Raw genomic sequence first — 27388 nt, 5'->3', positions numbered from 1 at the left:
CATAGCCTACACAGCAGCGAGCATGAAGAACCCTTCAGCGATGTTTCAAACAATGTAACATGACTGCGTGCCTTCGGAGGTGTCAAAGTTTGCGCTAAGCTGTACGTGAAATGTCGTCCCTTTCACGCGCCTCGGTTATCGCCAAGACCAGCAACTGATCAATACGACTCAGCCAAGAAAATGAAAGAGAATTGCGCAACAATAGAATTTTGTGAATGACGCGCAAGGCGACTACTCCGCCCGGAAGTCTCTGCCTGATGCGCGCCTGACACAATAGACAACACGCCAACCATCTCCACACCTACACAACCACCGCTTACCACCCACCCCCTCTACCATTGCTCGTCGCCCTCCCATTGCTCGTCCAATACTTATAAGTCATGTTCTTTACAGCCTAAGATGGAAACCCCCAAGACACGCAGGAACTTGGGAAAGCAAGTTGTCCGCCTTAACGGTCTCAACGACATCAGGATCGGTACACCAGCGCATCCAGTCACATACCCACCGCCGCCCACCTACGCAACCGTAACACAAGCCACTGCAATTCCCAAGCCACTCAAGAGCGTCGCAGACTGCACCTTCGAGCAATACCAAGCGGCCAACCTGGGCGTCGGCGAGAAACACGCTCTCATCGGCCAGCTACGCGATGAAATGCCCATCATGGACCGCGACGAGATCGACGAATTGACTCTCCGCGAGCTGAGCACTGTACTCGAACACTGCATCTTCCCGACATGCAAGATGATGCAGATCGACCCCGTTGCCGTGAAGCGCATGCTAGACGACCAGTTCCGCAAAGCCTACGGTGTGGAGACCGAGACGGAGGTGCTTGGGAAGTTGGGCTTGGGTCGTTTGGAGGATTTCGACAAGGCGATGGCGATGCAGAAAAAAGAGGCTGCTGCTGCGTATGTTAAGTCAGACGTTGCAGATGATGTCACGTTAATTGGAGATGGTGGTGTTCAAGCAGAAACGCCGGTTTCCAAAGCGCCCCCAAACAAGAAGATCAAGCAGATGCCGTTGATCGACACAGAAAAGGATATCAAGGCATATATTACTAGGAGGAAGCGCGGAAGGTATGAGGTCAAGGTGGTTTGCTTGAGGTCCAGGGCTGTGTGTGTGAAGTGGTTGGATATGGATACTGTGTCCTAAATTGATGCGCTGGCGCACTGGGTTGAAATGGACATGTAAATGATGGATCCAAGCGTAGATCTGGAAGATGGTGAGAGTGATATGAGCGAGAGTTATAGGCCAAGTGGTACTGAACGGATGCGTCTCGTTGCAGGTTTGAAGACCGGATAGACCAGTATATATCAATCGTAAGAAACTTAAACAGATTCTAGTGGTTTTTTTATAATAGTGATAGGTTTGTATGGAAGTCAACATGCTGAATCTCATTGCTGCGCGTTGTGAAGTTGGATGGTGCATGCACATGTGCAGGGACTAGTGAGAGCGCGTGACGTCATGGGCTGGTTAGTCATCCGCAGTTCCACCAAGACGCGTCTTCGCCTACCTAAGTAGGCATCGACAAGCTATCCATTCTATAATTTATAATTGCACCACGGTTACATTCACAGTGATCTACCGCAACGGTTGCATTTAGGGAACAAAAGAAAGCCATGTCAAGAACTAGCGCGATGAGCTCGAGATCTTTGGGACCCTAAATAGCTTTTATCACGAGATGATTCGGACGATGCCACTGACAACCAGCCGACCTGTTCATTTATTAATGATCTTTCGGGACGGGAATGAATGCGGTGCCACTAGTGCTGCCAATAAAGCCGCGTATTGTAGGTACCGACAAATCTCGAGATTTCCTCCCTGCAACATCTCGCTTGCTGTCTTGATCATTCCTAAGGTAGTGTGATTCACGATGTGTCTGATGCCGTCAAGCGACGATCACAAACTTAGCGATCCTTCTAGATCTGAGAAATTTCGTACTGTACGCTGGTTCTGGAAGTAATATGACTTGTAGCAATCAGCTCGTGGTGTTGGGCTAGCAAAGCAATGAGGTCCTGTATGGAGATCAGCAGACACTCAAGGCATGACACTGACAAACCAGAACCTTGGCGCAGAAAAATGATAAATAGGGGCCTGAGACGACATGTAAGGTTCATTACAGAAACTTGCTTCATTCATTCTATTCGATCCGAGAAACGGAATGTCTCGACGAGGCAAGCCTAAGCAGCAAACCAAGCCGCCCGGCGATGAAAACAACGTCCCAGAGTTTATCGGTAAACGACTTGATAATAGACCTGTATCATGGGAAGTTCAACCACCAAGCAAGACTGCTATATGTCATGTAGACTACCGTCTGGGGGATTCTGCAGTGCTTTGTGTTGTACCCATTCAAGTCTGTACGAAAGATGAAACAACTGGTAAACTCGTCCCTGTTACTAGCCGGAAGTTACGACGCGACGCAATCACCGAGTATTTAAATAGGCTTGCGTCTAATAAGAACATCGCTCTACATCTAGCCCAGAAGACCATCAAAGCAGAAGGAGATAGCGATGAGGAAACATTTCCGGATGACCAGCTGATTTTGTTTGGATCGGACAAGACTGATCTCCTTAAGGTCTCTAAAGACACCTACAGTACTTTGCAAAACCGGCCTCACCCTTTGCGCACTCTCAGCTTTGACAGAATCCCTGTTGTACTAGGATAGCCCTATCCGAGCTTGACGAATAACCATTCTGCCGGTAGCCAAGATCCTGGAATAGCTAGCCTGTGTTTCTAAGCTAGTGGCTTGCACAACGCTTACTCACACAGTACAGTAATACAGCATTGATAAAACGTACAATCACAAAGAATAAATACCATCAAGTGCAGAGGATAAGCGCAATCGCATTTCCTTCACAAGTTTTCAGCATATATTCCTGTCATTATAGCAGCAGTTCCATGACAGATTACTCGCTTCGTGAGACTAGAGCTGATGTGATAGTTTTTTTCTGCCTTGATTGCGGCGGTGAGATGGAAGGTACGTATCATATGCGCACCCACACGAACACTTACATTACTATACATTTGCCTTTGACAACTGCCTGAGGCTCTGCCTCCCACTGAGCTAACGATTCTGTGTAAGATACCAAATCAGGATGATCAGCTCTAAACCCATGCTGGGAAAGCTGTACGCATTCTCTCAACAATCCAAGAGCCTCTTTGTTTTTTCCAAGTGATTTCCGCGTAAAAGCGAGATTGTTTACGCTGCGCAGCGTGTCTGGATGGTCCGATCCCAGCTTCGTCTTGAGAGTCTCCGTCACCTGTACAAAGAGCTTCTCAGCCTCCTCCCAGCGGCCTTGATTGTTGTATGTCGACGCTAAGTTGTTCATGCTAGTCAGCGTGTCTGGATGGTCTGCTCCGAGCTTCGTCTTGCGAGTCTTCATGACCTGCACAAATAGCTTCTCAGCCTCCTCCCAGCGGCCTTGAAATCTGTATGTCGACGCAAGGTTGGCTATGCTAGCCAGCGTGTCTGGATGGTCTGCCCCGAGCTTCGTCTTACAGGTCTCCGTCACCTGCACCTGTAGCTTTTCAGCCTCCTCCCAGCGGCCTTGATTGCTGTATGTCGACGCTAAATTGTTCATACTGCCTAGCGTGTCTGGATGGTCTGCTCCGAGCTTCATCTTGCAAGTCTCCATCACTTGGACATTTAGCTTCTCAGCCTCTTCCCAGCGGCCTTGATTGCTGTATGTCGACGCTAAATTGTTCATACTGCCTATCGTGTCTGGATGGTCTGCTCCGAGCTTCGTCTTGAAAGTCTCCATCACCTGCACAAATAGCTCTTCCGCTTCATTATACCGTCCGTCACTGTACAACGCCATGGCAGATTTCCTCGCTAGATGTAGCCAGTCAATATTCTCGTCTTCAGCACAACCATATGACAGAGCGCACTTGGCATGTTGAAGTAGTCGTCCCCACTTGCTTCTATTGCCATGACCATGATCTGGGAACACCTGGAGTAGCTTTGCAATAGTATCCTGAGTCCACTGGGCTAGTTTTTCTTGACTTTCAAGGCACTCCCGCAGAGCGAGATGCACAAGTCTGTGAACATCGAATGCAGTCTCAGCTGGTCTCCTGGTAACGGCCTTGTAATTGCTAAGTACCTGTACCGCAGCATCCATCCCAAGTGAGTACGCTCGTACAAGATCAAGCGGAATATCTTTCGAGTCTACGCAGGCGGCGATGTATAGACAGTTCACTACAATCGGATTCTCAATGCGGATCATGTCCATCGAGATGAACAACGTAGTAGCTATAGGACTCTTTATATTGTAGCCCCTTAGCTTGACGTCAGTCACTTCGTCGCTGTTTTCGAAAGCATCATACTTCTGCAGGCCCATTTGTGATCGGTACTGGGGGACTTTTAATTCTGTGTTGTTGATACACGCTGCTGCTTGGACAATGGCTAGTGGAAGATAGGATAGCTCTTGTAGCAACAGCTTTGCCTCCTGCTCCTCACTTTCAGAAAGCACGGCGTCCAAGTACTTTTCGAACATCCTCTGAGCCGTAGTAGGTGTCAGATTCTGCAGCTCTACAAGATTCTGCGATGCGAGCTTCTTAGCTATGTTTCTGTTGGTTGTTGTGAAGACGATAGAACACAGTTCAGACTGAGGTAAGTAGCTAATCAAACTTGCAGCTTGTGGTCCAGATAACCCTGGAGATCCTAAGCTTATGTCCTCTGTGTTGTCAAAAATGAGCAGACACTGTCTTGCACCTCTTTCCTCTAGACAAAGCCTTACTAGCTGCTTAAGGTTTGCCTTCTCATCGTCCCAGCTGGGAATTTTGAGCTTTTGGGCAATCCCTGCATATGACTGATCGAGACTGTCTAGATTGCTTGCATCAATCCAGAAGACTGAGCAATTCTGATTGTTTTGCCGTGTCCTGTGTGCGAGCTCAAGCGCTAGCTGTGATTTGCCTGTTCCTCCAGGTCCTACAATCGCGAATGTGGTGGTTTGCTTGTCGCTGAAGAGCTTTTCTTCTAGTTTAGCAAGCTGTGACTCCTGACCCACAAAACGATCGTTCTGGGAAAACGGAATGATAGAGGGTGCGCTGTTGGCTTCGCCTACTTCAGCTAGTAGTCTTCCTAATGCTTTCTCCTTTCCCTCGCCGTAAGATACAGGCATAGAGATATTAAATATTCCAAGAAGGCAGTACACAATATCTTCATCTTCAGTAGTTTTGCGTTTTTTGGCCCAGTGCATTCGTTCAGATGTAGTAAATTGGTCCAATGGACAATTTCGCAATACTGTGATTGGAATGCTAGTTACATCGTGCACGAGCTGCTCAAGAGACCTTTTGTCGCCGATTTGCCGTCGTTCGCAGGAGTAGAACTCGACTGATATTGGCGCAATGAGCTCCTGAAGTGTCCAGCCTCGACGAAACCAATCGCTTTCCCGGAAGGAAGCTTCCCAGTCGCTTTGTTGAAGTGTCGAGGGTGCAGATACGTCTGATAGGAATACGTAGCATCTTGTTGCATTCTTGTACCAAACAAACATTGAGTATCGAGCTTGAGAGCTCACGGACGTTCCATTTGTCAATGCAACATGTGTCGATCCAGAAGTACCGGAGCTGATCCTCGGCCGCCTGTGTAGCGCAGAACTTGATCTTTCGATAGCCGTCTTTCTTGTGATAGGCCCCGTTTTCAATGTCTTCAAAGAGAACCTCAGAATTGGGATGCCCCCATCTGTGTGAAAGGATAGCATATGGTGGGATGATTTGACTGCGAAAATCTGTCAGAACAAGTCTGCCAGACGGGTCAAAGTGAAGAAGTCGCATGGCTGCTACAATGATGCTTCAACGGAAAAGCAGATATCGCAAACAAGTTGAAGTCAGAGAGTACTTGCCATGGCGGATTAAGAGATAATATAAGTAGTTGAGGGCTGTGATAGCCTGTGACGTCTTCTAATAGCTTGTAATAGCAGCCTGTGGAGGCAGTGCACGCTAGGCTGTGCTGATCAGCTCAGCTCTCAGCGCTTCTCTCCGTGCAGAGAAGTCAACAAACAAAACAACCAACATTTGAGGCGTAGATGTTGATTGACTGGCTCATTTCTTAGGGCTACAGTTTGTTTGTTTGAGTTGATGAGACTGAAGAGCCAATTTTTGGTTGGTTGATTGATTGAATATTGATAGACTTAAGGTTCTGAAGGGACGTTTCTATGACAATTCTGCAGGCGGCTCTTCCCACGTTCCTATCGCAAACTCTTCCGTGAGCTCCTCATCAGTATGCTTTGCTGCTGTTGTCGTGCTTGGTGTTGTAAAACCTGCACGAGTCCACCGTTGCAAGCACACCAAAGCAGCCAGTAACTGCGCGCCAATTTTCCGCCTTTGTGGCTCAATTATATCGCCAGTTCCCGCAAAAACGCGCTCACAATCAGAGCTGGAGGCGGGTATAGTCAACACGTCGATCGCCAATCGTGAAAGATGTGGATACTTCGGCTTCAACGATAACCAGTACTGTACAGCTGTTGGACCCTCCTTGTGTTGATCAGACGTCCACATAGGCTCTTTTAACCAGCTATCGTACTCATCCTCCACCTCCAATGTATGCTCGCCGTCCTCATCTAGTATAGCGTCGATAGCGTCGTCAAAGCTGCTCATGGTAGGTTTTGGCGCAGGGGTTGGTGTTGTGGCAGCAGCGGCAGGCTTGTAGGCAGCCCAAACCCGCAGAAACTTCGCGTGCGCGGTGCTCAATTGTGTAGGTTTGTCGCGCCAGAAGCGCTTAGAGTATGTTTTATATCGTGGATGTAGTGCCGTAGCTGCGTAGTAAATGGGACTTTGGAGGATCTTAGTAAAGTAATTGCTCGCTTTTCGCCTCGCGGCTCGCAGGTTGATCGGGATGTGATCTTCGGGCGCCTCAGATGGCTCGTGGTTGACCGATTCGTATGGCCGAAGGCGTGCATCCAGCTCAGTTATCACACTCTCAAATACTGGGATGACCTCGTAGAGTGCGCCAAAACGGCCACACTTGCCGCGGCCTTGGAGGCGATCTGTAGCAAACTTGAGCGGCTGCAGTATCGCCATGTACTCAGTAATCACCGCCCAGTCAGCCGCCGTAAGGCCGTCTGACCTCATCCACCGCGGCACATCAGGCAGCTTGTTTCCTCTAATAGCTGCCTGTTCGTCAGCCTGTTCAGTCTCGCGAATGTGGTACGTGGCGTATGCGTTGATAGCTTGTTGGAGCTGAACTCCGCGCTTAAAGCAGTCGTAATAGCTGTTCCAACGTGTAACACACGGCTTAATTGGCTCGCGAGTGCCGCCGCTGGCGCCTGTGGGCATGCTGTTAACTGCCTCGCGTTGGCAATCTTCAAAAATACTCCACTGCTTCGGCGTGTTGATGTAGTTGATAATATCAAGATACACGCCAAGCGGTCCTTCTTTCCGCCACTCCTTCATGTAAAAATCCTCCATCTTTGTGTTCTCCAGGGCGTTGTTATACGCGTCAGCATCCCTCCCGAACATAATCGTTTGGCCAACAAGGTTAAGTATGTGGCAAGCGCAGCGGAGGCGGCGATCGGAGGCAGAAAAGTGGTACATCGCGGCGAGTTTGTTAACAGCGGTGTCGTTATTGTAAGCGTTATCGAGCACAAAGTAGCCGAGTTTGCTGCGATTAATGCTGAAGGATTGCAGGATTTTGGTTACAGCGTCAGCTATCGCCTCACCAGTGTGGGCACCCACCAGCTGCGGCAGCGCGATGGGTAGGTCAACTATCGCGCCCTTACTGTTGGCGTAGTGAGCAACTACAGAAAAGAAGCCACGTTTGCCGCCTTTTGTCGTCCACCCATCGAAGCTTATATGTACCTTGCTCTCGGCTTCAGCCAACGCGCGCACCACCTGAGGCCGTAGCCAACTGTACAACCTCATCACGAACGCTGACACGCTGTTATGAGACCTCCATAACGCCGCCTCTGCCTCAGGATTAGCAAGCCTGATCATCTTGCGAAAAGCCGGCGTCTCAAACTCGCGGAGTGGTCTGTTGTTGTCGACCAGCCAGAGCGCAGCTGCCTGCCGAAATTCTTGTACGTCGAAGTTTCCTATAGTCTTGTACGCCTCTAGACTAAATTTGACACCGCTTAGAGCTGCCTGACGAAGTGATTGTTGTCCATGTTTGCGGAGAGGTTTGCTTAGGATTGGACCATCTTTGCTGAGCCGATGACCAGGTTTATCAAGCTGGAGGTGCCCGTTGGCGGCAGTGGTTGACTTCGTTACTCGGTGTACACCATTAGGTAGCTTATGAATATGACAGTACTTGCACACAAAGTACAACTCATCTGGGTGGTGAGTACCCTCCTTCCAGACACGCCAGCCGTGTTGAAAAATCCAGCTTGCCTTGCCTCGTGGAGTGCTCAGCGGCGCGACAAACCCCTTTAATCGCGACCAATCGACGCCCTCAAAGTCGCGAAAATCGACGCTCACAGCGCTATCCTCCTCCACCAAAGCCTCAGTGGCAGCGCTAGAGAAAGCTAAAGGCTGTACAATAGAGTCCTCTGGCTTATCAAACATTAACTGCGACTCCCAGGCTGGCTCATCAGTGAGCCGAGAGGCTTGTGAGGCAGCCAAAATAGGCAGTGGTGATGCCCGCCGAGGGCGCTCCTCGGGTTGTTGTACAGGCTTACATGGCGGTTCAATAGCCCGTGTGGGCGGCTCGATAACTTGTGTAGGCGGCTCTGTAGGCGGATCCGGCGTACTTTCTGGCAGCTCTATCGGCTGGGTTGGCTGGCTGCCGTCACCCAACAGCGCTTTGAGCGTAGGTTTGCGCGTACGTTGTGCTCGCTTGAAGGGAGTATCAGCTTCTTCGGCAGCCTCGGGCTTGCGTTTTGCTGGTATAGAGGGCATGGATAAGGCTAAAAGTAAGCCGGAGCCGCGAGAAAGTAAGGTGTTGTTAAATGTTATAAGCCTGATGTCAGTAGCACTAGGAATAGAACATGTGTGAATCGTGTTGTGTATTGTGCTACAGGAATTGAGATCTATGTCTCTGCCAGCTAGCGTTGTGGGCGCTAAGCCTCGTACGTACTAGCCTGGAGTGAGTGAGAGATGGGATGGAACCTAGGTCATATAACTTACACGCGAGTAGGCTTAGTAAGCAAGATCCAACACTAAGAATTCGTCGTTGAGCAGCTATCCCAGAGGCCTCACCTAGGTATCCCCCTCCCTCGCTTACTATCAAACAACACCAATCCTATCAACATTTTGTTCTCAAGATTGGTTGATTGATTGACAGAAATACAGTGGCTAACTGTTGGTTAGTTGGTTGGCTCCGAATCAAACAAATCAAACAACAATATTGATGAGATATTGATTACTGACAACCTTGTCTCCGTGCGACCACGCTTACACTGCACCCTGCAGGCGACGCAGTGTGACTTCCAGTTGAGAAACAACAGCCACACCTCACCGGCACATTCTGCTCTATTCGTGTGGCATGTTGAAGGCAAGAAGAAGTCCCCTGCAATGATATTGTGCATTTCCTATTTATCCCTAATGTTAAGTTTAAAGTACGCAACTGTCTATTCCTAGGAACAAGCGTGTCTTGTGGTGGCTAAAGGTTGTTGATGATGTGCCTACTAACGTATCGTGAACTCCAGCAGACTAAGAGCATTGCATACCGGTACAGGATGCACTAGGACAGCAGGGCAATTCCATTATTTAACATCCGACGCAAATAGAGCAGAGGGTTGGTGAGGTGTGGCTGTTTTCTCTTCACTAGAAGGCACACTGCGTCGCCTGCAGGGTGCAGTGCAAGCGTGGTCGCACGGCGAGAAGCGCTGGAACTGAGCTGATCAGCACAGCCTAGCGTGAACTGCTGCATTGACAGGCTGCCATCACAGGCCATCACAGCCATGAGCAGCTTAAGTACAATTAGTGACTTGTATCACAGTGTAACTTTGTTTTGTGTAGTAAGCCTATATCATCACCTTCAACCTGTTTTACAAACAAGAGTGCCTCGAGATTCTGAGCTAGCTCACTTAAGCTAGTAGAGCTCGGTACTCTGCGACTGGCTTAAGTTAGCAAGGGTATCCTAGGCTAGCAGGGGTCTTACGGAATCGTCGCTTGCGCAAAGGGTGAGGGCGGTTTTGCAAAGTACTGTACGAGTTGAACGTCACAGTCACGACAATTAGGAAAGCCAATGGGGAAAAGAGTGACAAGCCCATCTATTGCAGCCTCAATGCCGCTGCACTGAAAGAGTTGACTGCCACCAACGCCGATACCACTGAGTATTGGCAGAAACTCCAGGTCATTCTGCGCAAAAGCACGCAGACAGCTTCCTTCGGTCTTACCGATAAAACTGCACAGTTCTGCACGAGGACGGGGTCTTTGCTCAGCGACGCTAGCAGCAAGTCCATTGACAGCAAGAGTGCCATTAAAGAAGTTGCCACTCATCCAGATGGCAAGGCTACGCTTAGAGAAGCTCCAATACTGAATTACTTGTTCCGCACCACGCTTAAGCTCGACCCCAACGACCGAAAGATGCGCGCGGAAACCGATCTTGTGGCTGGCATGAGGGGAGGCACCAACCTCTCTGCTTTGGTTCTAAGCACGTTTGGTTTTACTATAGTTGATTCCAGTAACCCCAATGTCTTAGACAAAACAAAGGCTATGCTAGTCGGTCTCAGCGTCACCCGTACTTACGGTCGACAGACTAATTCTACCCAAGACCCAAAGGTAGCGGCGAATGGGATGTCACACGAAAATGGATCCATATCGACTTCACCACCTGCCAAGACTAGAGTTTTGTCGGATATCACAAGGGCTACGAACAATGCAGCCGCACGACTATTTGGACTTGGCTTCGGGAACACTACACAGCAAAATCCGAACTGTTTTTCTGCTTCTATCGTTATTGACCTGAAGCGATCTAGCGAGGTTCCTGACTTCTGGAAGGGTAATGTGAGGTATTCCGTAGCCAAATACCTCAAGGAATACTACGATCAAACGCTGCCTTCGAACCTTCTAAATATGCCTCTTGCCAATATCTGTAAAGACATTTGGATCCCACTGCACCTTCTAGAAACCGTTGGCTGCAGCACAGAGCTTCAAAAGATTCCATCTGTTGGTCTCATGACTGCATCACTTCTGAACAGACTGACGAACGAAAATGTAGAAGCTACCAGGGGCTTTTTGTGCTTACGCCACGAAGTGGTTCATCAGCACTGGCGCAGGCACTGGCCACTATTGTGAGCAATGAGCCGGCATATATATTGTCCATATTGGCGATAGCTTCTTGTTTGGTCTTTGCGTCATCCGAAATGATACAGAGGGCATCAACCCATAGATATCGGTCGCCTAAGCTTTCCACTAACGCCATTGCGTCGCGGATGGTTTGTGGAATCGATGCACCAGATAGTCCCATATCCTGTGATATCTTGTGGATATTATTCGTACTGAGCTGTAATTGCATTGTGTTTCCCCATACATAGCTTAACGCTACGTAGCGGCAATCGTTCGGTGCCGACACAATACATTTCCGACAGACATCAATGACTATCAACTGGCTCGTGGAACTTCCCAAGTTCGAGATCTCAGAGCACTGAGTGTGTTCGAGGTCACATTTCTGCAACCAGTGACGTATTAATGGTATATCAAGGGATGCCGGCTTCTGTGGAAGAAGACGACTGAAACCAGGATACTTCAAGGGGTCTTCCGAGGCCGATCTGATTGCTGCACAAGTATATCCAAGAGGAGATCGTATCTTGATATAAATACAGGGTACTTTCATTGGTAGGGTATGAGTTTTTTCTTTAGCCTTCTGTAAGAAGAAGGTCGCCGTAATGCCCTTCATCCAGGTTGTTTCAGAAATGTATTCAACCAAATTTGTATTCTCAATCATCTCGAGAATCATTCCACAGAGATCGTATTCCTTTCGAAGCTGTTGGTCTTCTTCTGGGCCGTACGCAATTATTGGATACAGCCCCTCGAAGCAACGATTAGCACCCGAGGTAAAGCTCTCCAGCGAAATATTGTAACTGGAACAAGGCTCACAGAAGCCCATGTCTGGATACAGTGGCTTGCGAACGCGAATAGAACAGATGTAGTGTGTTGTGGTTTGGGATCGGCGTGATCGAAGAATATGAGACAATAACCCTCACTCCCACTAAGAATTGCGGCACAGTTGGGTCGCGGGACCGCCAATAACAACCATGCTCAGAGCGCAGCTATACCAAGTTGGATGGGTCCACATTATTTTCCTACTTCTGCGATAAGCGACAGCTCGTATGCACGGTATGCGGGAGAAAACACGATGGTGCGATGTCAAGGTGAAGTGCTGTACGGCGGAGCGATTGAGATGATCACAACTCGACGACATGAGTGTCAAAAAATCACCAGAGAAAACATAAAAAACTTTACAGTATAACTATGAGTTTAGTGAAAAGTCTTCCAAGTGGTGTCATCCGCGATGAAGTGATGCAGGAAGACAGGCCGTTGTGACTGCTAATCACCCGTTCATGATGTCATCGATCACGTGACCATGCATCACCAAATGAATCTTCCGCACATGCGCACCGTTACTGCTGCTAGAGATCGACATAAACAAGCGACGTGATGGAAATTCTATGCCAATAATTACAAAATGCAATTTTGCTACTCTTCAAAGACAGGTAAAGTCATTACCGAGAACGCCACGTTGAGCCGAAAGTACCGTGAACCACCAGGGCTTCCCCAAAGTATCTTCAATCTAAGAGCAACTCACCCCCCTCAAACTTCTACTGGTGTTTAACTCAATGTTCCCTGGCGACTTCTCTCCATTCCCGCCGGTGCAGTTCCCACCTGGCTCACCAACTCCGCTTCCTCGGTCCTGGACCGTTTGATGAGCTCATCATCAAGCCCTGTGCTCCTGGTACGCATCGGGCTGGTAGCATCCGCAGCACTATCGTCCACATCTAGTTCCTTTTCTTTCCTCCTCGCTATGCCCATGCTAGCTACACTAGCATCGTCGCCATCGTTCTTCTTGCGGCGATCCCCTTCACCATTCTGGACTTCAATGGTGACATCGGTGTTGTCTTTGCTGAAAACGCGGAGGCTGACGACGCAGACTGCGTTCCAGGGATCGCTCTCAAACTCATCCTCTTCGACATGTGTATAGCGTGCGCTGTTGTACCCAACGTACCGCGGATGCCGGTCAGAGAAAATTCGCGGAGTGTCTTCATCATCATCTGAAAGGCCCGAATCGGCCGAACAAGGACCATCAATCTCGGAATCCCATGAAGAATCGTCAGATATATCATTGGGAGTGTGTGCACGATGCGAGCATACGCTAATGCCTCGACCGCGGCTGACCTGTATACCTGGGCGTACACCAGGGATTGGTGTGAGGGTTGCGCGGCGAGATTGAGCGGGAGATCGACGAGGGCTGTAAGCTATCTGGGATGGAGTACCCGGCCGGAATTCATCGGTCATGGGTGTTGGAAGAGGTGTTGGCAGTGGCGTTGGCATTGGCGAATCCGTCAAGGGCCCATCGTTGTATCCATCGCGGCCATTATAGCCATCCCGGCCTTGATACATGCCGGGTAACTCCGTGTTGTACCCTCCTCTACCCTGGAGTTCTCCAGGCATATTTTGATTGTAGCCTCCTCTACCTTGAAGCTCACCGGGCATGTTTTGGTTGTACCCTCCCCTGCCCTGTAGCTCGCCAGACATGTTCTGGTTGTAACCTCCACGTCCTTGGAAACCTTGGCTGTGAGCATTGGAAGACCCTTGTGGGCTGTGATTGTATCCACCGCGGCCTTGGAGAGCCAACGTTTCGGACATGGCGTTGCCATGAGTGTCGCGATTGTAACCACCACGACCTTGTAGTGCTCCTGGCAACGCCACGTTGTATCCATCACGGCCTTTGTTGTATCCCCCTCGGCCCCCGAAACCGCCACTAGGGCTTTCCGACCGCTCGCGGAGAGAGCCTGTACTTGATCCGCGATGATGTCTTGAAACAGCTTGGTGAAGTGGTTTGGCTTCGTCGTCACCCGAGACACGGTTCTCTTCCTCGACATTGATACCAAGGCCAGGCAGGTCTTGCAGCTTTCTCGTAATTTCCTGCATATCGCCGGCCCTGTTGAGTCTACGAGTTTCCTTGGCAGCCTTCTTTTGTTCACGGAGCTCAGCCCTTTTCCGTAGTCTCTTGCCGCGCTCGTACGATTGCTTCATCTCCAGTTTCTTGCGTTCGATCTTCTGCTCCTTGAGACGCTGTTGCATGTCCTCTTCTTGCTCTCTGAATTGTCCCTTGGCGTGGGCAAGATCATAGGACAGACCAATCGATAGCAGCTTCTCGCGCCGTTTGGTGCACGTTTCCCGGATAACTTCATCTGGCGTGGGCTTTTCCGCGCTCCGAGTGGCTTTGATCTTGAGCAAGACAGTGTAATTGCCGGCTTCAAGATCCAGCTCAGTAGAGACAGACCGTTTCATGTAGTATGTACCGTTGCTGCGGACAATGTATTCTTCCTCGTCGTCTTTGTGCAGACGAAACTGCAAGTTGAATTCATACTGCCCCTCGAGACCCTCGTAGTAGCGATCATCGAGCTGGCTAAGCACGATGACGACAGGACCACCCTTGGCGAGATGGATTTTGAACTTGGTATCGAGGTAGTCAACACTCCAAGGAACGTTGACGCTCGTCCACTGCTGAGACACGGTCCACTCTGGTCCGAAGAGCCTTGTGCGATCAAAATGTTGATAGGTGCGCAAAATATCTTGGTAGGAGATCCAGAAGACACCATCGTCACCGAACTTATGGTTGAGCTTCTTCATCCACTCCGGAGTCCACTCCTCGGATCCATCACTCCAGCGACCAGTCCACTCTGAACGCCCCCAGGGGTTGCGGAGCTTCAATAGTCGCTGACCATCAACTTCACGAGCCTCCATGATGGAGTAAGCGTGCTTCTCTTGGATGCCTTTTCGTGCCCCGTAGATGCCACCCATCTGACCACATCCGAACAGAAAAGTCTTGTTGACATTCATGAGCTCCTCGCGCCAAAACTTGTCCTTGTCCAGGATATCTGTTGCGAAGATTTCGGAGGTAACTCCTCCTGTGAGGTCTTCAATACCTTCGCCCACGAAGCCTCCTTCGATCGCACTGTAGTCGCCGTGCGCCTTTGCGAAAGCTTTTTCGAGTAACGGAAGCCAGGTCTCATTGGGATCGCTACACTGTGCAAAATATAGCGCTCGGGAACCAGTCTGCATGACTGTACGGTATTCATCCTCTGGACTTTTACGGTTCTGTAATTCTAGCCAGTGGTGGCGTTCGAGTTTTGCCTCGTCGAAGTCCTCTTTGATAAGATACAATTTGTCGTCGATAACCTCGGATATCCATTCGCCGTCTGTAATGAGTTAGATGGGATTTTCAGGCGCGCGCTGCAGGTACATGCCTCTGTGGAAAACGAAACCGTATACGCCGACCTTCTCGTCCCGTGCCACACATACCCGTTGTATCAGGCCATCTTTATTCGATATTGTTGCCAATGCAGACATAAACCAGCAATCACCGTCATTCCCTTGCCGTACGTCGTTGGCTGTGGCGCCTTCTATGAGGAACTGTGGATGGTCGAAAATGTCCTAAGACGCGTCAACAAAAGTGTATCGTTGAAGATAGGTATACATACCTCTACCCGCTTGACTGACAAGGGATTGAATTCAGTCTTTTCTTCATTAAGACCGGTAAGACAGTCGGGTGGTGTATCTGGGAACGCCTGGTGGCGCTTGAAATCGGCTTCTATGTCAAAATGCGGGTCTCGGTACTTTTGGTTCAGGCGTCGGCATTCCTTGACGATCTTGGCCACCTTTCTAGTGCATGCCTCCCTAGCTTCCTCGTAGGACGCAAGTGCATTGACTCCGGCAATGGAGCCCCTAGGCGCATGTGCAGCGGCGCGCTTGGCATAAAGGTTGTCGGGTAAGATAGTAAATATCTTGCCAGGGTGTTTCGTAGTGAACTTGTGCCAGAATTCATCAATGTTTCTCTGAGGGGCTTGTTTCCTCACTGGAAAACGTGGACGTAGAGCGGGTGCTGGCGCCTCCTGAACCATACTGGGCGCCCTAGAGTGTGGGGTTGTGATATGGATGAAGTCGTGAGTACCGTTGGATGCCATGATCAGTGATGAAGGAGACCGGCTTAGTGAGGGGCCGTGTGCTAATGGGGCGTATGAGATTCATTGGGGGCCGCGGATAATTTATATATCTTTTGCTATATGTACGTCCTTTCAGCCCCCATACCATCTTGACGAGCTGCGAAGTATGGTGTGGTATTCTCAGAGCTTACAAGAAAATAAGTGGGGCAGTCAGACATGTAGGCAGTGCTCGGCGCAGCCGCTGGAGCCCCGCTCCCCATCCCGCTGCAAATCAGCTGTTCGCGGAGCTCCCGAAATCATGCATTTTGACTGGAGTCGTCGCCGTTTTCAAAGAGCGGAGAGGCAGAGAACGATGATCGGATTTGGCTGCATTGTCCTCTGTCTCGAGCTGCAGGCTCGGGCTGGCCACGAATAGAACGGCGAGATCATTGTGTCATGCTGTTGGTGGGGATCTTGTTGTTCGTTCGAGAACGGGATGGACAGCCAATGCGCGATGCAAGATTAGCTAGGGGCTGCCCACTAGCCGTTCCTAGTCGACTACTGCCGGGAGCCTGACCGACTCCTCGTCTTGTAACATGTCAAAGAAGGCGCCATCTGCTAGCAAACTGGAGGTGAGTGGCTTGCCTACTAACATGCGTGCATGCAATAGTGACGCCGGGACGCTTCCCGTGGTCTTGGTTGATTGACGCACTGTAGATAGCTGCCGTGGTGTGATATATTTGTTTCTGGTTTACAGGCTTAGTATAGCACTGGTGCAACGGTCCGTGGATGAGCTGATGTTGGACATTTGCTGAGAATTAAGAGATGCTGCGGGGTGCTTTGCAAGACCACGATCTGATGATGTAGATATTTCCATATCGGAATCTAATGCGTGCTGCTGAGATCGTATCAAGGTGTTGACAAAATACGTAGAGTGACGCAGGGACGCCTGCCCTGCTCAAGCTGCGGCAGTCTCTTCCACGCCCTCGATCCCGGAAATTTGGCGATGTCTCATTTTGCCCAGAGTCCTGGTAGTAACGTCGCTCCAAACTCGCTGTACCTGCATGAGTTAGGAGGGGTGCTGATTTTCAGCCGACCCACCTCAGCTGAAGAGTGGTGACGGCCACAAACACTCGAGCCAAAGTCCACAAAGCGAAAGAGGACCGACGCATTACTTTCACGTCACCGATAGCATCTTCGGTGCATGTCAGCCGTAGTGCTCAGCCCTATGAGCGACACTGTGAGCCTCCTGCACTCCTTTGGCGAGGGTATAATCTCACCGTAATTCCTGAGCATCAGCCCAATCATGCGGCTAATGTCGATAACACAGAGATCTCCCTTGGAAGCGAGAAAAAAGTCCAGGGTTGATTGGTAAAGTATGAACGCCGACCGATGGCACTGCGCGCATGCTGTTGCAACGCTTGTGCATGTGCGCAGACGGAAGCTGACCACTCGGGGGGGAAATTCCAGACCAACGGCGACCTCCTGGTCATCTTATCGTGTCCATGTGCACAGTGTCCTACGAACTTGCGGTAGGTAAGAGCAGGCGGTAATTGCCCCATATCACAAGGTCTAGAACACGCGTCGAAGTCGACATCGAACGCAATGTCGTAGGGCTAACTCCAAGGCTGAGATGAAGGGGTATTTGGTGATGGCGAGCCGAATTGCCGAAGTTTGAGCCCCCACGAGACATTCCTTTCGATTACGTCATCGGACTCTCGACAATTGCCGCACCCGATCTCGTCTCCTCGCCCAGCCGTGCACTACCTACACTCAAACAAAATCATCTATACATATGCTGTGGCAGGATGGCCGAGCTTTCAGCCCCTACGCCGAGCCCCAAGATCAATCAGAACAACATTGATTCAGTTTTTTCGCATTCCTACCTAGGTAGAAACATATCTCTCGGCTCGACACCTTTTCTGTTGCCCTCTTTGCCTTCTCCAAACCATCATTCGCCGGCGCGCAAAAGTACTTATCCACCCATCAAACGAGCAACGAAGCGGCTGTAAATTGATAAAGGAACACATTTTTTGCGCGCTGTTAAGCGTGGATTGACTTAGAATCTGTCGCCTCAATATTTGATCGCCTATGTATCAATGAATTCCAATTGTATCTGACATGTTTAATTATAGGGTGCTCATCACCAAAGTCATGATAAATATTCGAAAGTAGTCTAAGTTGGACAGGCTTCTGCGGTGTCGCAATATAAAAGTCTCGAGCCGGATCCCCGCCGGCACGCGCATATCAGCTGCACCCCAGCTATTGTCAGCTTCCGCATCTTTCACACTTCAGCTATCTTCGTGGTCTTCCAAGAACATGTGTTCGCCACTAGTGACTCTGCAATGTTCCTGTCCAATCATCTAATTCGTACGGTTTATTGGCTTGTTAGCCTATTTTAGGGATATTCATTCAATACACTCTATGGGTCGTCATTCGTATTTCCCCCAATCTCTTCTTACGCAAGTTAATATGATGTCCACTTCTGAGGAAATTGTTGATACGGCAAAGGTGAGGTTGAATCAAGTAACGGTCGTTGCAACGAGTTGAAGTAGATGGTTATGATTGATTAGAGGAGGTGGGCTGCAGCTCGCGTACGAACTGAATCCCACCCCACGGCACGGGCCACGCACGTAGTCACGTGCTCGCCACGTACGTACGGTGGCTCGAAAACTAAGAGCAACCAACAGAAATCTTCGTGACCAGCTACCCTTTTTTTCTTGCTCGAATCTATTGACTTTTTTGTTCTCTACAACTTAACATGTTTTATAAGCGAGTGCACATTACAAGCGAGTGAGCACCCCACCAACTTTCTACAGCTTTAAAGCGACGTATCTTAACAACGCAATAATATTACTACTAGATATTGATACAGTAGATTACTTTATATCAACAGTATTAGCGTTGCATGTGCGCGAGTTGTGCCCAGTCTCCTTGCACCTAGTGCAGCGCCTTTGAGCGCGCTGGCTGAGGCCTAATCGCGCTCCTCCTTGACGCTCTTCATGAGCAATCTGCTGGTCAGCCTCATTTTGAGCCAGTATATCCTCTCCAGCTCCCTTTATAAGTACTCCATGCTTCTGTATATGCCTTTTAGAGCGCTGCCTACGCGCTGAGGCTGCGCTGTTAGCCTTCTCAAGACTGGAGATCCGATCGCGCATCAGCTCAGCAGCGCTGATAGCAGCGATCAGCGTTACCCACTCGCGATTGCCTGGCTGAATACTCTTCGGCCTGCCTTTCCTCTCTGCTCCTGTTATAACTAGCTGCGTTGTAATCTTGCCCATTATAAAGCCAGCTTCATCAAAGTTGTAGACGTCCTCATCGCAGATACTAAGCTCAGCCTTTGTCTCTTCTACAAGCTTAAACCACCTCTTATTAATGTCGCATCCTCACATAGAGCTCTCTGCCTATCGTACGCTTGGTTGAAACACGTCTGAAGACTGTCTGTACGCTTAACAAAGTTGCGTAGCTAGTGGATGCCGACAGGGCTAGCGCCGCGCGCAGCTATCAGCTTATTAGCTATATCTCGTACATCAGCGTAGGTAGGCCCATATCCGTTCTTATCCAGCTGAAGTATATAGTCAAAAATCACCTCCTCTTCTCTCTAGGTAAGCCTTCTTGAGTTAGGCTGGCAATCGCGTCGTGCAGGCTTGCCAGCGCGTCGGCGGTGGAGTGTATGGCGAGAGACATTAAACATCTGCGCAGCACGAGATTCAGTCTGAATTTGTTTCTGCTAGATAGCTAAGATAGCAAGGCCTATATTAGCCTCACAAGAAGCTTTCTAGGCTTGAGTTGGGGGTGCCATAATTATTTAAAGTTTGCGCGTTGAAGAAAGTTGGTGGGGTGCTCACTCGCTTGTAATGTGCACTCGCTTATAAAACATATTACTGTACAATGTGCCATGACAATTGGATAGGTCCTGAGTCTTGCCATGCTGCATTTACAATTGAGCTTCAATCATATAAGGCTGTATTCGGGTAGCACCCCTGTTTTATCTTATGTCCACTCCGACCAGTCCACTCCGTCGCACATAATGTGCTCGGTTACCGCATCCGTTAGGAAAAGCAATTCTTCTACTTTAGATTTGCCCCTTCTTCAAAGCTAATTGACTTTGCTGTCTGTGTTCCATGCTCTAGAAACTGGGCCTCTTTCTCCCTAGATGTTTCAAATCTCACTTCCTTTTTACCTCAAACCTAACTTTGACGCTGAAAATCTCACTAGTGCTATTATCTGTCTTAGACGCTGTAGGCTCCACGTCGCAGGCCCAGTTGTTATTATAATATTCAGAGCGCGAATACTTCGCGTAAGACATTACTAGCCCACAAAGCCCTTTATTAGTCCTATATTTGCAGCATATGCTCATACTCATTCGTTGGCTATTTACATCTGCTTCCTTAACCACCACATCATATAAACTGAAATACCGTTTGTACGATCAAGGCCACCATCTAGCAATTTATCTCATATCTTATACTCTCTTGGATATGAAATTGCAATTTTCGTTAGTATGGTCCGCAGTAAAAATTGTTATCTTGGGATGTGTGTTCCACATTCGCCGACTCGCAACTCCAGAAATCCTGAGCTCACTTGCTTCTAATCGTAGCCCCTTTATCTCAATAGAACCGAAGGAATAAATCCAGATGCCCGGGGTGCTCAATAATTTGTTAGCCCCACAGAAATTTAGTTAAGCAACCTCCATCACCAGAAAGCAGCATTCAGTTATAGTCCGGGACTTATGTATTTGTTCTGACCTCCGGTAATATGCCTAGCGAAACTCCTTGTGGTAGATGCGTGCAACACGACTGCGTGATTACATTGAAGCTATATTAATACGCAACCTTCCTCAGAAATGTAATGTATAATCTAGACTTGGTGAAACTAGGTTGTTATGCTGGCTGACATGTCTTGCAAGCTTGATAAACCTGCACGCTACATGGATGAGCCTGCACTAACGCTAGATATCTCCGCCCGCTTGACAGGAAGATAATCACCTGGCGGTCTTGTATTTAGATACGGTCATGAGAAAAGAGTTCTTCCTTGTGCGCGCGAAAGTTTTATATCCTCTACAGTACCACGCTAGCTACCCCTAACATAATGATGTGGGCAAACAACGGAAAAGAGAGAACTGGTTGATTATTCTACGGAGTATAGATGTGTGCTTATATACGTAAGTACATGATGTAGATAGTAAGATAGTGAAGGTAGTAGAAGATGCTAGAAGATCTGATAAGCGTATCGGGCTAACGCACGGACACCCAACCGTGTTGGCTGACAAATGAACTAAAGAATCATCGCGTACATGATTTCGACAAGAGCTCTGCCGACCTTACCGACCCTGTCCTTCTACTATCTGAATCTTAAAACAGCTTAGGAGAAAACGACCGAAAGCGCGGTAATAAGCAGTCTTAGACCTTAGGGACAAGGTCTGTTCCAGTCGACTGTCCAAACAGGATGTGCATCCGGGTCATTATTACACCGTCCGCCAGTATTCCATTGTAGATTGCCTACGCCCTCCGTGTACACATCATACTGCCAGCACTGGTCCGTTCCGTCACGGAGGAAGCACTAGAGAGAAGTAAGTTAAGATGAAGAAAAAAAAACTGTAGAACACTTACACAATGTTCGATTCCAACGCGGCATGTTCCGTCGCTCTGACGGAACGTGCCCTCTCGACGGTGGTTTGGATCACAGCAGCCAAATCGTGGCGGATCCAGCGGTCCGACGTAATCAGCTGCAAGCACCTGGGAAACCATCACCAATGCCGAAACGGTATGAAAGATGATTTTCATGGTGATTTAGATGGCTTTATGGAAGGTCGGGTGATCTGAAGTGGTTTCGGTTGACGAAGGTAACAGTCGGGTGTCACCGATTAGTGATAAGTGTATAGGAATGTGGAACTGGTGGGATGTTACACAGTGCGTATATAGTGATATGCGGGAATTCGAAGATAGTGATCGAATAAGCTATTGGATTGATTTATAGTACGCAGAGGGAAAAACTATGAGTTTATTGAATGCGTTGGAAAGCGCCACAGCGCAGCATTAGATTGAAGACATGGGTCGCCTTGGCCGCCAGATGATATGTGCTCGATGAGATGCTAAGCTGACGTCAACAATTTGACACGAAGAGGCTGCGTTGCCCAGGTATTGTCTAACCTAGATAGGCGCGTAAGACGGAGAAAAAGGGACTCTACAAGAGGACGAGATTTCTCACTCGTCGTCCAAGTCTGCAAAACACAGAGATGATATAAAACAAGAAAGCATGTTTGTTCGCAGCGAAAGTAGTGAAGTTGTATAAAGAGTGGCAAGACATTAAATCTTGGATCAGAGCTAATTTGTAGGTGTCATTTGGCATACGTTTCCAGTGAGTCGCGGTATGTTCCGTCCGCTTACTTCCTCTGGCTTACGCATGACCATCTTACTTCTAAGTAGCCGACATGCTGCCGAGTACAGTGTCGCCGCAAGCCGATAACAAAATTCGGATTATAAGAAATATGCCGGAAAAACTTGCAAGCCATGGAAACCTGTGACGGGAAAGCTTTTATCATTCACCGGTTCGTTATCGCAAGTGACATCGATGCGCTGCTACTGATATCGCTGTGTCATAGACCTCCGAGTTGCCTTATCAGCCCGTCTATCTAAAACTCAAGTATACGGGGAACGGTGAGACTTCTTGATCCGTGCATGCGCAAACATGCGGGGTAACTGTTAGTTACCTCTTCATTGTGCACAATTTAGTGTGACTGCAGATACGAGTTGTGGAGTCTGAACTGAAAATCTCAACGGCTGCCTTCGGAAAACCGCACCCAAATGACTTCAAAGAATTACACCGACGGAGCAAATTGGCGATCGAAAAGAACCCCTAGCCAAGCCAACCTCATAATTCTCTGTGCAGGGATGAAGGATGCAGAAGTCGAGGCTTCCTCAACACCACCGCGCCCAGGGGCGTTCTGCAACATTAGTGCCCTCGCTAAACCCTGTGATATTGGTGGAAATGGTACACATACGAGCAAGGCCAGTCGTATCCCTCGACCAGTCGCTCTCTCGGAACGAAAGGTACAATTCGACACCAGTGCTGTACTATATTACGAGGACGCAGTCAGCAAAGACGACCATGGCACGAAATCGATGCCTGATTCCAGTTGTAGCTCTAGCGACAGGGAACGACGCTCGTTTCAAGGTCATTCCAGTACGGAAGCGCAAGATGTGTCTGGAGTACCATAGCAGGACTCAAGCCTTAGATAACTGTGTTCAAGATCATGCTTGGATAAGTCTTTACGGCGTACTATCCCATCACAACATTACGACTACTTAGGCGTTTTACTACCACTAGATCATTCCAGCCTAAATTGGGCTATCCTTTTTTTCCTAAGGGGACTGTGTTAATGTAATACTTTGGTTGTAGTGGAGTAATGACAGGCTGCCTCGCTCGCTACCATGAAGCTCAGCGCCTGTGTAACCTACAACAGCACCTCAGTTTTAACGAATGAGTGCATGGCGCCAAACGCTGGCAACTCATGGCATAATCAAAAATAAACAGTCGCGATTGATTTTTTACTATATCAAGGCCCGCGTACTGGAGTAGGGGGGACATAGAGTACGTGTAGTATGAAGCTATACCGACGCATCGATGATACTAACCTAATGAGGTTAGCGCTTGCCAGATCGAGTGGACGAAATCGTGGTCGACTTTGGCTATACATGGATGAACGAAGAAGTTTACGAAGTACTACGCTCTCTGTCACATTGCAGCAGAGATTCCTTGCTTGTGCATAGTCGTTTTCCGTGTTTCATCTCTGTCCTATGCCCGATGCCTACGTGTCTTCTCTCTACATCCACAGTGCGGTTGCCGCTCTAGTCCGCGTCCTGTCGCACACTCTCTTCCTGGTCATTATTGTGCGACAACCAGTCTTGCAGCGAATGCCTTCATTTTTTCATTTCTATATTAAGCCTTTCCAGCTTGCCATCCATATTACGATAATATCCATACTAGTAGATATGGATGAAGTGTGGTTACCCTAGATGTAGCTCACAACTGATGTGACATGATATTTGTAACCTTGCTGCTATCGAAGCTTCCTGATTTTGGTTTTGTCTCTTTCCACGAGTGTGACTAAGTTGGATGCATGGGGCGGTATATGTCATTTTTGGTAGCATTTGAATACTTTTTTGAAAATATTTTCGCTGCAAATACCTTCTCTGGCTACGAGTTTACTAGAGCAAGTTACATCACTATGCATTGTTACTTACACATGATGTACAAGGATAGCTTCAATACAATACTTGCTTGCTTGCACAGTTCGGCACCTTTCATATTCTCCTGTGCCAGAGATGCCAACAATCAAATCAATCAAGCTTCAGGCCCTATACTTGCTTTGATTGACGTTTTCTTGGTGTTGAGCTTGCTTTAATGGGCTTGATAGGTCGATCAGTGAGGCTTAATTAGTGAGCTTAATAGGCTTGATCGCTAGGTAGCCTTAGGAAGCTCCGAAGAGTGAAAAAGGCGGTTTCTGGAGCCAAAAAAAGGCAAAACGAGAAGTTAGTATAGAGTTTCGAACACAAAGCAAAAAAGGCCGCAACTATCTGCTCTAGAGAGAGGTCCTTCTAGGAGCGCGTTTGAGGGAGAATAGCAGTGTTGCGTAGTATATAACCTAAAGTCTTATTGCGCGCGAGTAATCAAGAAAAGATAAGATTGTATCGCTATCGCCGTTGAAACTTAGCTACTCGGGAGTCTCTACGTTGAGCAGAGTGCTCACAAGCTATCCTTATCGTTCACTAGCAGTATATGCCCCTAACAGCAGTATACAGCAGGGCAGTGATCGGAATGGTCTGGTCTGACTTGGTCTTGGTCTGGTCTAGACCGCCAAGACTTGGTCTGGTCTGGCGATTTTTTGAGACCGTGGTCGGACCGGTCTAGATGATCGGACCGGTCCGGCTATAAATAGGTCCACGTGACTAGATCTTAGACTAATCTAGCCAGAAAATTTAGCACAATATGAGTCATTAAGATCAAGGTAAGTCTTCTACTTACATAGAACAATCAAGTCCTTAACAACCTACTTATATACTATTGTTATGGAGCCTTCAACACCAACCTTACCGTCCCCATCGAATATTATAAGACTAGATTTAACGTCTCTTACTCCATCTCCTATCCCCACGTCATCACCCACCCCTATACTATCACCCACTCCTATTCAATATCACGAATCTCCAGATGAGTTCGTGCAGGGCGGTATCACGTACGTGAAACGTGCAATAATTGCAAGGAAGGATTTCCGTCAAGGTACATCACACATCTGGAAGTACGGACTCCAATACATTCGAGATAGCGATAAGAAAGAGGTGTATTACTGCCATGAGTGCAGGGTTGGGAAGAGCAAGCAAGAGTTGTTTGTCATCAATGGCACTTCTAGGATCCGGAATCACCTGGAACAGAAGCACCAGATTGATCCCCAGAGTGGCATCAAGCGAAAGGGTTCTGTACGGAAGTCTATAATCGACCAGCAAAAGGATGGGGCTGCTTCCAGCATCTTTTTCTGGAAGGAGTCAGTAGAGAAGTTTAAAGAGCTTCTAATTCGTTGGATTGTGTACTGCCATATCGCCTTCTTTCAATTAGAGAACCAGTACTTTCGTGAACTACTCCTCTTTTTAAATCCGGCACTACTCAACCACCTCCCGAAGGCTGCGAAGACTATCCGAAGCTGGGTAATGAATGCATTCATATCGAAGAAGCAACAGCTTAGGGAGGACCTACACCATTCACGGAGTAGGATCTCTATCTCCTTTGATCTCTGGACTTCACCAAACCCTTACGCTATCCTAGGCGTCGTCGCTATGTGGATTGATACTACCGGCATGCGACGTGTTACCGCTTTAGGTATGCGACGTATATACGGCGAACACACTGGAGAGAATCTTGGATCGGTGGTCCTTGAATTGCTGGAAGAATACGACATTAGCGGAGATCAGATTGGATACTTTATGCTGGATAATGCCTCGGCAAATGATACCGCTGTTGAGTTTATACTCAAGGATCTCTGCCCATGGATGAAGTCAAAACAACGTCGTCATCGCCGGCTGCGTTGCTTGGGCCATGTCATCAACCTCTGTTGCCAGGCGTTCCTTATGGGCGAAACTGTGAGAAGTATCTTGCGAAGCTGGAGAAGCATCATCAACGTGGCGACTATACGAAGGTGGAAGAGCTCTGGAAGAAGTTCGGATGTTTGGGTCGTCTTCACAACCTGGTGCGATACATCAGGCTTACTCCACAACGGCGTGAGGAGTTTGCTACAATTATTATCGGCGGAGATCTTTCGCAATTCGACGGGCTTGAGCTTATCCAGAACAACTCGACCCGCTGGAACTCATGGTTTTATTCGATTACACGTGCATTAAATGTTCGAGAACGTTTAGAGCTCTTCTCGGCTCGTCATGTACCTGGAAAGGGCTCCGTAGGGATCGCGAACTTTAAGCTTGATGGACAGCACTGGTTTGAGCTTGAAAAGATTGAACTCGCTCTCAAAGACTTCTATGCTGCAACTTTGCTTTCTGAAGGTAAGAAGACGTCACTTGCGGACTGGTTTTCAACTTTGGACTGCCTTCTCCGGGAGATAAGCGAGACGAAGGATCACTACCACGACATCCACACTGAGGACGATAACAACTTTACATGGAAGTACCTTCAAGGCTGCGCTGATGCTGCTTGGTTAAAGTGCGTTGAGTACTATAACAATCAGCAGCTGAATTGGCAAAATCGATTCCCTGAAGATACTGACCTTCCACCGGCATATTATGCGGCTCAAATCCTTGATCCATATCGCAAGTGGGGATGGTTCAGGCAAGAGTGGGTTCTTCATGGCGACGAAGAGAAGAAGAGGTGGTTTGAAAACGCACAATTAGCGGTGAAGCATCTCTGGGAGACAGAGTATAAGGGAAGGTACCCTGTCGAGATGCTGCCACCACCAGCCAGGAAGGAGAGAGATCCTGACCCAGCATTTGATCGCCAGCGGGAACATAAGCGCATTCGAATAGACGCTCCAGTTTCTACAACTGATTTGTATGAACAATACATCTCTACTGACCGGCTTCATAACGAAGAGGCAGGTTGCAATGAGGCTATTGCGTACTGGCTATCTCGCTACGACTCCCAACGAGATCTCGCTCGCTTCGCTCTAGACATGTTTGCGATCTCGCCTATGTCGGATGAATGCGAACGTCTTTTTAGTAGCGCGAAGCTTACTATCGTCGATCGCCGTGGTAGGCTGAAGGCAGATATTATAGAAGCGTGCGAGTGTCTCCGGGCCTGGTATGGAAAGCCCCAAGCTGAGGGGAACAGCGATATCGAGGATAGTGAGAACGAAGACGACTAGA

General features: G+C 48.6%; 9 protein-coding genes across 9 annotated transcripts; 4 read left to right on the top strand and 5 right to left on the bottom strand.

Moving 5' to 3' along the window:
- Nucleotides 1–399: 399 nt before the first annotated feature.
- Nucleotides 400–1149, top strand: PtrM4_050210 (uncharacterized protein; the record flags this gene model as incomplete). The annotated part of the gene is made up of 1 exon (XM_001936820.1): nt 400–1149. The coding sequence occupies one exon, from the start codon at nt 400–402 to the stop codon at nt 1147–1149; it is 750 nt and encodes a 249-aa protein (XP_001936855.1).
- A 1009-nt stretch (nt 1150–2158) lies between these two features.
- PtrM4_050200 (uncharacterized protein) lies at nt 2159–2662 on the top strand (the record flags this gene model as incomplete). The annotated part of the gene is made up of 2 exons (XM_066104855.1): nt 2159–2591; nt 2658–2662. 2 exons carry the CDS (start codon nt 2159–2161, stop codon nt 2660–2662), a joined length of 438 nt encoding a protein of 145 aa, XP_065959419.1.
- A 343-nt stretch (nt 2663–3005) lies between these two features.
- Nucleotides 3006–5769, bottom strand: PtrM4_050190 (CDC6, Cdc6-related protein, AAA superfamily ATPase; the record flags this gene model as incomplete). The annotated part of the gene is made up of 2 exons (XM_001936818.2): nt 3006–5440; nt 5514–5769. The coding sequence occupies 2 exons, from the start codon at nt 5767–5769 to the stop codon at nt 3006–3008; spliced, it is 2691 nt and encodes an 896-aa protein (XP_001936853.2).
- Nucleotides 5770–6147: 378 nt separating this feature from the next.
- PtrM4_050180 (Dimer-Tnp-hAT multi-domain protein) lies at nt 6148–8826 on the bottom strand (the record flags this gene model as incomplete). Its single annotated transcript, XM_066104854.1, has 1 exon — nt 6148–8826. The coding sequence occupies one exon, from the start codon at nt 8824–8826 to the stop codon at nt 6148–6150; it is 2679 nt and encodes an 892-aa protein (XP_065959418.1).
- A 1004-nt stretch (nt 8827–9830) lies between these two features.
- Nucleotides 9831–11176, top strand: PtrM4_050170 (uncharacterized protein; the record flags this gene model as incomplete). Its single annotated transcript, XM_066104853.1, has 3 exons — nt 9831–9843; nt 10097–11040; nt 11093–11176. 3 exons carry the CDS (start codon nt 9831–9833, stop codon nt 11174–11176), a joined length of 1041 nt encoding a protein of 346 aa, XP_065959417.1.
- A 1526-nt stretch (nt 11177–12702) lies between these two features.
- On the bottom strand, nt 12703–15998 carry PtrM4_050160 (calpain-B; the record flags this gene model as incomplete). The annotated part of the gene is made up of 3 exons (XM_066104852.1): nt 12703–15296; nt 15345–15531; nt 15579–15998. 3 exons carry the CDS (start codon nt 15996–15998, stop codon nt 12703–12705), a joined length of 3201 nt encoding a protein of 1066 aa, XP_065959416.1.
- Nucleotides 15999–18898: 2900 nt separating this feature from the next.
- On the bottom strand, nt 18899–19300 carry PtrM4_050150 (ZnF-C2HC domain containing protein; the record flags this gene model as incomplete). Its single annotated transcript, XM_066104851.1, has 1 exon — nt 18899–19300. One exon carries the CDS (start codon nt 19298–19300, stop codon nt 18899–18901), a length of 402 nt encoding a protein of 133 aa, XP_065959415.1.
- A 2128-nt stretch (nt 19301–21428) lies between these two features.
- On the bottom strand, nt 21429–21805 carry PtrM4_050140 (uncharacterized protein; the record flags this gene model as incomplete). Its single annotated transcript, XM_066104850.1, has 2 exons — nt 21429–21581; nt 21632–21805. The coding sequence occupies 2 exons, from the start codon at nt 21803–21805 to the stop codon at nt 21429–21431; spliced, it is 327 nt and encodes a 108-aa protein (XP_065959414.1).
- A 3285-nt stretch (nt 21806–25090) lies between these two features.
- Nucleotides 25091–27387, top strand: PtrM4_050130 (Dimer-Tnp-hAT domain containing protein; the record flags this gene model as incomplete). Its single annotated transcript, XM_066104849.1, has 2 exons — nt 25091–26155; nt 26212–27387. The coding sequence occupies 2 exons, from the start codon at nt 25091–25093 to the stop codon at nt 27385–27387; spliced, it is 2241 nt and encodes a 746-aa protein (XP_065959413.1).
- Nucleotide 27388: the final 1 nt, after the last annotated feature.

This window comes from Pyrenophora tritici-repentis, chromosome 10 (genome assembly GCF_003171515.1).
Source record: "Pyrenophora tritici-repentis strain M4 chromosome 10, whole genome shotgun sequence".
Taxonomy (NCBI): Eukaryota; Fungi; Ascomycota; class Dothideomycetes; order Pleosporales; family Pleosporaceae; genus Pyrenophora; species Pyrenophora tritici-repentis.
This window is presented reverse-complemented; position numbering and strand designations above follow the sequence as displayed.